The sequence below is a fragment of the Malus domestica genome, chromosome 03, assembly GCF_042453785.1.
Source record: "Malus domestica chromosome 03, GDT2T_hap1".
Classification (NCBI taxonomy): domain Eukaryota; kingdom Viridiplantae; phylum Streptophyta; class Magnoliopsida; order Rosales; family Rosaceae; genus Malus; species Malus domestica.
The window spans coordinates 13,682,231-13,694,621 of NC_091663.1; the positions used below are offsets into that span (position 1 = coordinate 13,682,231).

The 12,391-nt window shown below is 37.8% G+C and overlaps 1 protein-coding gene across 3 annotated transcripts; it reads right to left on the reverse strand.

Annotated features, from left to right (window-relative positions):
- Positions 1-8,873: 8,873 nt before the first annotated feature.
- On the reverse strand, positions 8,874-10,854 carry LOC103424152 (uncharacterized). Of its 3 annotated transcripts, none has more exons than XM_070819010.1 (3): positions 10,657-10,854; positions 9,253-9,409; positions 8,874-9,126 (listed from the first exon to the last, which is right to left on the reverse strand). In XM_070819010.1, exons 2-3 carry the CDS (start codon positions 9,406-9,408, stop codon positions 9,070-9,072), a joined length of 213 nt encoding a protein of 70 aa, XP_070675111.1. In that variant the 5' UTR covers position 9,409; positions 10,657-10,854; the 3' UTR covers positions 8,874-9,069. The 3 variants fall into 3 exon arrangements, with proteins under 3 accessions (XP_070675111.1, XP_070675110.1, XP_070675109.1); XM_070819009.1 differs by having other exon boundaries at positions 10,575-10,758; XM_070819008.1 differs by lacking the exon at positions 10,657-10,854 and adding an exon at positions 9,488-10,400.
- Between the last annotated feature and the right edge of the window lie 1,537 nt (positions 10,855-12,391).

Consider the following 12,391-nt stretch of genomic DNA (forward strand, 5'->3'; position numbering starts at 1 on the left):
AAGAATTTGAAATATTACTAAACAATTTGTAGTGAAGAATTTGAAATATTACTAAACAATGACGGAAGTAATTTCCATAGATAACCAAAGGAAGCATGACCAAGACGACGATGCCATAACAACTGAGCAGTCTTCAACTTTCCACTATTACGACCTTGAACTTGATGAACACGGCTCTGTGCAACATTGTCAACATAGTATAACCTCTTTTTCTTAGTACCACACCCAATGATCACCTGAGTTTGAATATCTTGAAGTAAACAGAAAGACGAAAACATTAGCACAATGCAGTCTAATTGCTCGGTGACTTGTCCCATTGATAATAAATGGCTAGAAAGTGTGGGAACAAGTAAGCAATTATAAAATGAGATAGTAGGAGTGAGTGCTATCGAACCCGCCCCTGTAACCAGAGTAACACCTCCATTAGCAGTGACAATACTATCCTGTGGTGGTGGCGTTGTAGAATTAAATGAAGTATGATCATAAGTCATGATCAGTGGCTCCAGAGTCAATGATCCAACCTGTATCAAGATCAATTGATGCAATTAAGGCTTTGCTTGTGTTACTTGGATCATTGGATTGCTCACGGGAAGCAATCAAATTCAAGAGTGATAGTTGTGGGCCCAAATTATCCGAGTCCATGTCTTGTTTCCTTCCTGTTGGTGGATCTATGAATGGCTTGCTGGCAGCACTAGCATTGGTATTAGTGAAACTTTTCTTGAGTGGACCATGGGCTCCGTTGTTTGCCATAGCAGTGGCAAGTAGTAGCTTTGGTTTGTTAATTTCATGGTTTGGGATTTTAAGGGGAGGTTCTGGTCTCTTGTTTCGAGACATGGGTTTAGGATGTTTAACAGATGTCTCTTGCTTCAAGACTTCTGTGCTGGGAGTAAGCATGCCTATGCCTAGTCTACCACTATCAGCTCCTACTCTCGGACCATTGGGAACTTGGGCTCCAGACTCGGCAAACCCACATTCTTTCATACTGGAGGTTAGCGCAAAAAAAAAAAAAAAGGGCCAACGTCCGTAACTTTGGCTTGCCCAACATCTGCAACTTTGGTATGCATGGCATGGCTTTCAGCCATTGAAGGCAACAAATTGTGAGGTCATGATGATTTAGTTTTCTAGGATTAAATCAAGTGTGACTCTTGTTTCGAGATCACACTTTGGTGGTCTAGCAAGTTTGTATTTTTCTAGCCAACAAGAACTCTAAGTCAGCAGCCAAGGGTTAGGGTTTAGAGTTATTTCTTCTCACTCTCGGATGAGACATATAAATTAAATACATCAGCCGCACATTTTGTAGCACAAGGAAAGTAAATGACTCCTAGACTAACTAAGAAACACAACCAAATAATTATATTTATATTTACATTCCTATTCGAATAGGGACTCAAGTCAACACTTGGCAATCATAGTTTGGCAACACTTTCACAAGATATGACACTACTCCTTAGTGTCAAATTTGCTCAACTGCAAAAGCTAAGTATGTATGAAGGGACAATAATTAACCTTACCAAGAGTGTCAGTTTGTGGTAAGAGGGGACACATAACTATTAACTGTAGGCATAGAGGTAACTATGCTTATCCAGGCACTTAACCGTTTGTTACATTTTTCGATCAATTATGTATTTCAAGGTGTTAATCCTAATACTTGGTTTGCTGCTCCAAGCTATTATTCTCCGACTTCATATGCTAATCAAGGCCGGCCCTTTAATGTCTTCTTTGCTATTCAAGGAAATCGTTTGCTACCTTTCGTATGTGCTTTGACATCTCAAAGTCCTCATGATTTTTCCTGGATCTGATTCATTGAATGTGGACATAGGAGCCTCACATCATATAAGTCTTGATTTCACAGTCTTGACTAGAGTAGTTTCTTATGATAGAGATAAAAATATTATTAGTGATAATTAACTTACTGCCAGTGAAGCTGATATGTAAAGATAATCACAGTTGATTTTTATGTGATGATGTTCAATTCTTGGTGCATAACAAGGCAAGCGGAGTTATACTTTATTGCGGAAATAATAGCAACAATGAAGTGTTTAAGATTCCTGTAATGTTTTTTTTTCTTTTCCAACTTTGTTGAATCAAGGTGCATTCCCTTCTTTTGTCTTATTGGAAAAAGTTGTAAAATCATCTATGTGGCATCACATATTGGGACATCCCTCAAATGAGATATTGGCAGCTATGACTAAAGACTCTAATATTTCATATTCTAGTGATGTAAATGTTCAACATGTTCCCACATGTTTCTAACTAGCTCTTGACGCATTGTAGAGAACGGTAGATACTCAACTTCGGCTGAAGTCTTCCAAATGGTGATACCCAGTTTTGGATGGGCCCACCGACATATAAGCTCTGCTTCAGCTGAGGCATACCAAACAGATCTCTCCAACTTTGGCTGAAACATTTCAAACACGTTCATCTTTCTCACCCACTTTTGGGTTTGTTTTTACAACATATGGTAGAATTAAGGCTTGTCAAGGTATGGCATCATGCCTGAAACATGATCCTTGGCACCTAAGACTTAAAACTTCAAGAATAAGGGATATTGTTCCTGAACCTTAACCCTGGAGCATCTACTTCTGTCTCGATGGAATAGATCATTGGTTATGCACCTGTTTGTGCCCCTACCAATGTCGTTGGGGAGTACCATTTTAGTAGTCAATATGTGAGACTAATTTTGCTCCACCAAACACCGTTGAAAGAGCAGAATTTTGACATGAATTGCCATGTTGGCCAAATCCACCTTAGTAAATTTTGGTTTACTTTTCCTATGTTCTTGGATTCACTTTTGGTGTTTGTTTTAGTTTTGGATAATCTTATCAATATTGTCCTCGAATATGAGTTAATTGAATCATGTTCTTAATACATGTGACCAAATTCAATTAAACACGTGATTAGGTACGAATGTGGGGAGGTTAGTTGTCTAGGTGAATGTTTCGACAAAAAAAAAAATTGTCTGGATGAATGTGATACTACGCATACTAACTTTATATCTTAAACACATCTCTAGCAACGATTTCAGGTCTATCCAATCTGATTAAAGAGTATTGGCACACTCCTCATTGTATAAATGGTACTAAATTACCATTTAATAGACCTTATATTCTCCCCGATCTGGAAGAACATCGTTGAGTTTTAAGGATATTCGAGAGAACAATGATCATGAATGAAACCACTAAAGAAAATAGAGTAGAATATCTTTGCACCACCTCCAAAAATGTGCCTGAAGTTTTTCTTTGGGGCCAATGGGCTGCCTCTCAATTGGGATATGCCACATGTGGTCGGCTTGCAGCCGGGTGATTCAAGCAGTTTACTTGCTTTGGAACGACCTTTTGGGACGCTTAGGTCGAACAATGATGCCACGATGCATCTCCTTACCCAAAGTAAAGATCTTGTGCTTACAAGCACACTTTGCCAAGCCCGTTCATTGGGGAATTTGATTTTCTATTTCATCACTTGCAAGGATACGAAATCACCCTTTTTCACAATGGATTCAAGGGAATATATGTGGACTAATCCAACCAAAATACGGACAATATAAATACTTATGGTTTTGGTTGATGAATCAACAAACTGGTCACATGTTTGTCCCACACATTGTTGTTATACCTCCTGGCCGATTTTAAAGGTTCACCATCCTAATTATCTCATAAAGTTTGGAAGACTGGATAATGCTGGAGAGTTTATATTGAAGGTTTTCGATAAGTATTGTATGTTTTTCAGATTTATAATTGGACATCGAATTCCCATGTTCACCCTAAAATAACCTCGCAGAGTGATCATAAAGTAGAATTTAAATGATCATGGACTTTGGTGAATGCACCAAGCTTTCAGTTTATGTCTAAGGCTATGCAATCTTGTCCACAGCTATGATGGTCCACCTTGAGGCCTATTGCCACCCAACCTATTCAACTTTACAATTGGTTACTGGGTACGAACCTGACATTTCGTACTTCCGCATTTGGGTGTGCATTCTATGTGCCAAGTTGCGCCGCCTTAACATACCAATATGGGTCCTCAAATAAGACTATGAATCTTTGTCGATTATGATTCTCCTTCGTACTAGCTTTCTGAGAGCCCTTGCATGTGATATTTTTATCGATCATTTTGTGGATTGTCACTTTAATGAGACAGTCTTCCCACCGTTAAAAGGAGATAAGAACATCAATGTTCCTATAGATTGACGTGAATTTTTATGGACATTGCCCACTATGTCTCATTTCGATCCCCGTGTTGCATAAGTATGATAAACAAGTGCGATGAATTTTAGCTTTCAAAATGTTGCTCTAGATGCATTCCTCTGATCTAGCTAAAGTGACAAGACCATATACCATCTGCAAACATGCTTACAAGGATAGATGTACTTAACAGACGTCGAGTCTACATCTCCGAAGGATGTGCCGCCCCTGAAGGACGAATTGGTCGCCCTTGTTAGACGACCCGGTACCTCAGCGGATAACCAATCAATCTATCTCGGCCTAAAGCACGACATATCACTCGGTTAATAGGATTCACTTCCCTAGAAGAGGAAGGTTATGGCACACAATGAATCCATACTCAATCGCTATTTTAAATCATTTCCATCTCATAAGATTAATCTGGATTAATCCCGAGACTTTAAGTTCTTGGTCTAGTATATTAGTTTGGATGAGATAATGGAATTGGAATGAGATTATCATCGATGATGTTTTCACTTATATGGTAGCTACGACATAAATGAAAAGCGATCATATCGAATTGAGTTCCGTCAATTAGTGACAACGTATAACTGATTGTACAACCGAAATCACAATCCAGGTTAAATTCCTTACCAAGGTATGTTTGGACCTATAGTTCCTACACTACCCAAGGTAACCTTGTTGTGTTATTAGTGGGAAAGGAAGTGTAATGAGTTGAATGAAATAGTACGATATGATGCATGCCTTACGGCAAAAGGTTTCTCTCAAACACCATGTAATTGATTGTAGCATTATAAATGTGGTTAGTGTTTCTCCATGGGGATATATGTATGAAGATTTATATGTAACTTCCCGAAGAATTACATAGACTTGATTCAAATAGTTCCAAACCACAGAACACCCTCTCAACTCATATGAGGCGTTCACTTTAAGGTTGAAACAACCCAACAGATGTGGTATACCCATCTAAATGATTATTTGATCAGTCAAGGATATGAATGAATGTCCTTGCGTGTTAAACTATGAAGTCTTATTCCGAATTACTAGAGTTACAGCTTATGTCCATGACATGAATCTCACTAAGACTCTGGAAAAGCTAGAGAAAACTGCCTCGCACCTGAAGACAGAATTTGAGGTGATGGATCTTGGGAAAACTCATTTATGCCTTGACCTAAAGTTCAATCGTTGTTCTAACGTACTTTGGTATACTAGTCAAACTACACCCCGAAGGTGTTACCTTTGAGTATACCTATGATCTTCCATACACTATATGCAAATAAGACCCTTGAAAAGGTTATAGAATCCGAAGTTCCATATCTAAGTTCAACGTTGTGCTTTGTTGTACTTGGCACATTACAATTAGATAGGACATCTCATTCGTTGTTGATCTATTGGCAAAGATGCAGCACTGTGCCTACATGCACCCACTGAATTGTATTAAAGACGTTTTTCCACTACCTTGAAAGTATTACGGATTTGGGCTAATCCCAATGCATCCTAAATTGATCCATCCCCCTTGATCTGCATAATGATGTTTGCCTTATTTTTTATGCTAACGCTGGTTACTTATCAAATCCGCATAAGGCACATCCCCGAATGGTTATGTCTTTATCGTTAACGATATTGCAATATCTTTGAGGTCCACAATATGACCTTAGTTACGAAATCTTCGAATCAGTCCAAGACTCACCTCACTTCACTACGCCACATGTGAGACATGGTTGAGATCTCTTGTTAAGCATAGTCAAAGTACTTGCTATTTTCATCTATCGTTGAGTCCCAATGACAATCCATGAAGATTGTGCCGCATGTATCTACCTAACGAAGACATGATACATCAACGAAGCATCTACACCACATTAGCAAAGTATCAGGAGATTGAAGTCATGCAAACTGATCTCAAACAACCTTATCAACCTCTACATGACGTCACTACTGAAGTCAACCTTCCAGAAGCTTGTCCGAGGAAATGGTATGCCTAATTATTCATATGCAATGCTTGTAGTTCTCATTTGAAAGTTCTGTCAAACTCAAGAAAAGTATCCAGAAGTATACTCACTTGATCTTAATGTAATGTACTCTTTTTCCCTGTAATTAGGAGCATTTTTTCCACTGGGTTTTTGCTACCTAACTAGGTTTTGACGAGACACCCATCATGGGCTGGTCATACCCTTGTGAGCTCTTCTACTTGCGTCCAAAAGATGTTTAATTTTGACTTAATGTAACTTCTCACGTTTCTCCTTAGTCTATGGGTTTTTATCCCACCTTGGGTTTTACCATAGCGAGGTTTTGTGAGTTTTACCTTTTATGCATTCTTCTGTTGATTTGAGACTCGCATTCACTCATTGTGCCAACAACTTCACCAACTATACTTACTTCATCGCTGAAGACTTGATGTGCCATTTACTTGAGTATTTATACACTCAAGGGAGAGTGTTGCAATCCTATTAGATTAGGAATGTGATCGTGTAAATCTTAAAGTATTTGGAATATCTTTAGAAGATTCTCTAGGGTTATATATTATCCTATTAGAGTTGTAATCCTATTTGGGTAAGAAATTTATCTTCCTTACTATTATAAATAAAGACACAATGGGGTGAGATAACACACACCTCACAGTTACACATCTCTCGCTTTCTCTCTATTGTCGCGCACCCTCTTTCTCTATCCTAATTATAGTTCAGTAAATTGAGCTTACAACAGATAATAATTTTTTGTAATGTTTCAACATCGTTATTTTAAAAAATGAAAGAAAAACAAATGAAAATGGCTTGAAAACTTTGAGTTTTAATCAAAATGACAAAAGGATGTTGTAAGTGAATAGTACAAAGAATGACTTTTTAGAGTAAAAATGTCATTTTCGTTAAAAGTGAACGGTACCGGAAGTGTTTTGTTAAAACTCTCATTAGAATATTATTTTAAATTTCGATTTAATCGGATCGAGTCCTAAAATTCATAATCCAATATTGCATATGCATATGCAATAAACTCAGGGCTGGTTCTGCAAGTACTTTAGAGAAAACATTTTGAAACCAATTCTTTAATAAAAATGCAGGTTAATTTTTAAAAAGAATTAGAAGTGTTTCCTGATTTCAAGTGCTTTGAAAACTCAAAAATATTTTTCCTTCATATATAGAAAGTGATCCTCTTCAAATCCAAACCATCCGGATCTGGCGGACTAAGTAATCTCAGTTGTCCACTTAAAATCGTGTAGCGGATATCACTCTTCTACTTTAACTTTCTCACTCTTTCTCTTTCTCCTCAATGCCATTGCCTTCTACTCCAGCAGCTATCGACGAAGCAGAACCATAGAGAAAGAAAGAAGAACAAGAAAATGTAAGGGGTCGATGGTCTTGGAAAATATGCGGTGGGAATTGGGGTGGGAGGTTCGCAAATCCGGATCGTCCAGATCCGGAGAGGATCTATATCTAATTTGTCCTAATTTAAATAGGGACCCTTCCCAAATGAGCCTTAATTGACAATTTAACAAAGTGAACATAACTTCAAAAACCACCTTATAACTTGTTAGAGAGAATAGATTTTTTATTGACTGGAATACGAATTGTACATCACATGTGATTATATAAGTAGAGGAAAGTTTTACATTTTAAATCATCATTTATATTGTGACAGGTGTTGTATCATCCAGTGTTCTGAGTACATTGAAAAATCTCTTGTTAGAGAGAGAGGGGGTTTGACCTGACAGATAGCTCGGGTGCGGTGCTCTGAGTCGCCATGATCACCCAACTTAAGTGTTAAGATATATACTCCTTTCTTGCTGAGTAGCGTCTTCGTCTGAACTAAACGATCGACATATAGCTCATGACGATATAATAATGGTTACAATATTAGAAATGTCCATAAACAGGGAAATTTTCATGTTCCTGATTAGGCTCAACTCAAAAATATGGAAATCCAGATACTTCTTTTGTATTTTCTTTTGCCACCTTGTCATCACATCATTTTTCGGATTCCAATTGTCTCAACTCATACAATGACACGTGATGCTGAAGATTTGATTGCATTTAATCCCTCATATTGTTTAAGATGAGCAGTGTTCTAAAAATCAGTCTAAACGCCTTCTGGATGCTAGACAACGAGGACCAATGCGATTTAGGCCGAAACGTTAGCCACCTATGCGGGTTAGGCGGGCTAAGCGGTTCTATTATTTTTAACTTTTTTAATTAAGTTAAAAGTTTTTCTGAATAACCTGCTTAAATAGTGAATTTTCGAATTTAGTTTTTGGTTTTTCTTATTTTTTTGTTGCATTTGTGTGATGGCAATATGACTTAAGTTTTACATTTTAACTTTCCTAAATTCTCAATACAAATATAGTTTTTATTTTTTAGTGTCAGTAAGCACTTATTTATATGTTATATATACTAAATTTAATTAAATCTGCTTAGTCTGCTACATCCCGCCTAATCGCCTAAGCGCTAGATTCTAGCCCGCCGCCCAACTAGCAACTAATGTCTTTTAGAACCTTCAAGATGGGCAATCATTACAATTGACTCTTCCGTTTTGGTTGAGTCACATTATAAGAGTCAATACTCTCGTCTGGTATCAAGAATTGAATTCGATTAGATAAGTCTTCAGATTCACTGATAGGTATGTTCGAAAGAAGAAATTGATGTTAACTAACAAATTTTGGTGCAGGTTGGAAGGTTCAAGCAGGATTAGCCATGAAGGAAGTTTATCAAACAGAAAACCCCACTAACATAAATTTCAAACACGAAACGAGTGCGGTACTTTATCAATTAGGAAACCCCATTAACAGAAATTTCAAAAGAGAAAGCTCCCCGTTTCAAAGGAAGTAGAGAACCTGCTACTAAGCAATTATTTGAGGACACAAACAAAAAACATTCAACACTACCAGAAACTGGGATTTCTATGCTGCATCTTCCTTCTTTCCAATCCCATGTGACAAGTTGTAGATCCCTCGTGCCTGGAGAAAATGCCATCGAACATCGCAATTAGAGTGCAACAGAAACAAGGGAAAAAACGGTTTTTCTTTTTTTCAATATAAAGGGCTTGCAAAGGCTTAGAAGAAGTGAAGTAATTAGAAACTCACAATAAGGAACAATGAACTAGCAGCTAAAGCAGCTGGAATGGCAACAGAGGTAATCTTATCATACGGTCCCTTCAGGTATGTGTGCTTGTGGATGCTTTGGAACATCTTTTGCTTCTCATAGATCTTCTCGCGTGGTCGGAAGGGTGGTTCTGACATCCTGTATTACAGACATTATTAAAAGGTCGTTCAATGAAAGTTATATCCAAAAACTAAATTTCTCCAAAAGCAGAAAAACCTCATTGTTCTATGGGTAGAGGTTCCAACAAAAATGCACCACCCAAATATCCCGTGAATAAGCACCATAAACCTGATAAGGGTAGCACAGGGCCTCAATTTTTAGAGACCCGTTAGACCAGACACTAATCCTTCCATGGTCCATTGAAAAGAAAAAAGGTTTAGGGGCAGTTTACCAAATTTGGTGATTATGGTCATAATTGGACTTAATCAACAAACAAAATCTGCGGAAAACCAGCAGTTAGCTTCTTCTAATGTTGGAGGTCTAACTAAAAAATGATTCTGCAGACTAACAACCAGAACTTATATACCAGCATTGGTGACAACCATACTTGTCTACCATACAATCACTTCAAATGAGTTAAAACCACAAACAACCTGGACTCTAATATATAAGACGACCAAGTAGAACTGGTTAGTAACCACTACCCCAAATATAACTCAGGAACAACAGTTCAACATAGAACATCTCAGCAAAACAATGCTCTAATGTCAAAAACAATACCACGCCAGCAAGGAAGCTAATAAATCCCCATCAGCCCACATACCGGAAAACTGAATTGATCATTTATGAGATTTCAGGTTCTATGCCTGAGGCATTCACAATTTCAATTACACTATCTTATCCGATCTCTTACTCAATTACGCGCCGCCAAACCCAAATTAAAACTGAAGATTTTTGCCCCTTTCCCTATACATAAATCATATAAAAGCATAAAAGCATAAAAGCAGTAGCCTGCATACTGAAATTCCACAAACTGCACTTCCCCCTCAATTCCAAACCCTAAAACATAAATCTTTCTCAACGGTCAAATTATCAACCCACAGTATCAATCATTTGCCCTAAACCCAATCTTCATGAAACATTGAATCCATGATTGAAAACCCACATCATGATTGAATCAATGAAATCATTTAAAAATTTCACCCCTCCCGCTAAAAAAAAAAAAAAAAAATTGGAAATCCTAAATGGGCAATATGTAATCGGGTCAATAAACATAAACATAGCGATCAAATATCAAAGATAACGATTAATCAAAACAAAATAATTAGCAAAGGAATTCAAAGGCAACAAAACCTAACCCTACATCTAAGTGTTAAAGCAGACGAGATTTGTGGGCGTTGGAATATTTGAAGCGGAAATTGGGGATTGGGTGGAGGAAATCTTACGCAAAATTGGAAGTGACTGGAGGTGGAGAGCAATCAGGTTTCGGAAAGCTGGCGAAGCTGCGAGCGATAAAAAGATGGAAGAAGTGGAAAATGATACGGAAATTTCTAGTCCGATTGGGGTGGGGTATACTCCTCTTCGGTTATATTGGAGTCCAGATCTGCTGTCCCCAGATTACCTCTACCCACCCTGCAACTTCTGTCTACTTTTGGCACCTGTCCCTGTTTAACCCGTTAACTTTTATATGAGAGTTAAGTAGTACACAAGAGATTAAGGGCTGGTTTGGTATTGTTGTGCTTTGAAAAAAAGTTGTTTCTATTGTGTTGTGAGAATAAGCAGCTGTGAAATAAAGTAGCAGAGTGTTTGGTAAACTTTTTTGTAAAAATGCTTTTGAAAAAAAAAAAACAGTATTATAGTTTTTGGTAAACTTTTATGTAAAACAGATGTGAAAAAAGCCGGTTTTTCAAAGCTGGGTTTTGCAGCTTCTTGTTTTTGGCTTTTTTTCACCCAAAACTGTGAAAAAAAACTGAAGCTGAATGTTTACCAAACACAAAAAAGCTCCCACTTTTTTTTTATACCAGCTTTTTTCAGAATCACCTCAGTACCAAACCACGGCTAAGTGTACTTTTATCATTTACATATATGAATTCTAGAATGATGTACTTATACCAGTCGAGATGGAGTGTTAGATTCCACATCACCCAGATGAGTGGATCCTCTATATCTTATATGGACATACCCACCTCTATTAGCACGAGGTTTTTTGGGAGCTCATTGGCTTTAGGTTCCGTATGAACTTCGAAGTTAAGCGAGAAAGGGGCTAGAGCATTCCCAGGATGAGTGACCCACTGGGAAGTTCTACTAGCATGAGTTCCCAAAAACAAAACCGTGAGGGCGTGGTCGGGACCCAAAGCAGACAATATCGTGCTACGGCGGAGTCGAGCCCGGGGTGTGGTGAAGCCCGGGTCGAGGTGTGACATGGAGTCTTTTAGGTTATAGAATCCTTATTAAACCGTAAGAATCCTAGAAGATATTTAGGAGTAGATATTGCATTTTCTTAAAAGTGTAATTACTTTTGCCGCACTCCAATTTGTATATTGTAGGAACTCCAATAATATAGAAAAAACTGACTAATTCCATACCGAATCAGGTTTGTGTATCTTGAGACAAACATGGTCAATCTCAGCAAAGTTGCCAAACTTCTCTCCGAACAGAATGATGATTGCATCGCTGATCCATATGTGCAGCTCTGTGATGAAAAATATTCAATCCGTGATCGGAATTATGAGGTATTAGTGTTCCTACCCACTTTACTTTGGCTTTGGAAAATCATGCTCCCACAATGATAGAGATGATCAAGTAACCTTTGTTTTCTAGGTTCTAGATGATAAAGTCAATACATATATAATTTTGAGTCAAATTTTCAAGTAAACTGAGTGAATTATCTTCTCAAGTTTTATTAGCAAGTTTTTGGTAAAAACATCATGCCAAAGTATGGTGAAACATTTATTTCAAACAAAACTAACTTACAACAAAGGCCTAATACATGTACACAAAGCAAAATGGGACCTTCCAAACAAACCAAAAAAGCCCAACCAAACGTTGGGACCCAAGAAAACAGAAAACTAAAAACAACTGAGGGTTCGTTGCAACCACCTCCGCAACAACATTGCATGTCGATCCGCACAAATCCCATCCCCCAACTGAACCTCGCCTCAGCAATCCCATCAACCAATT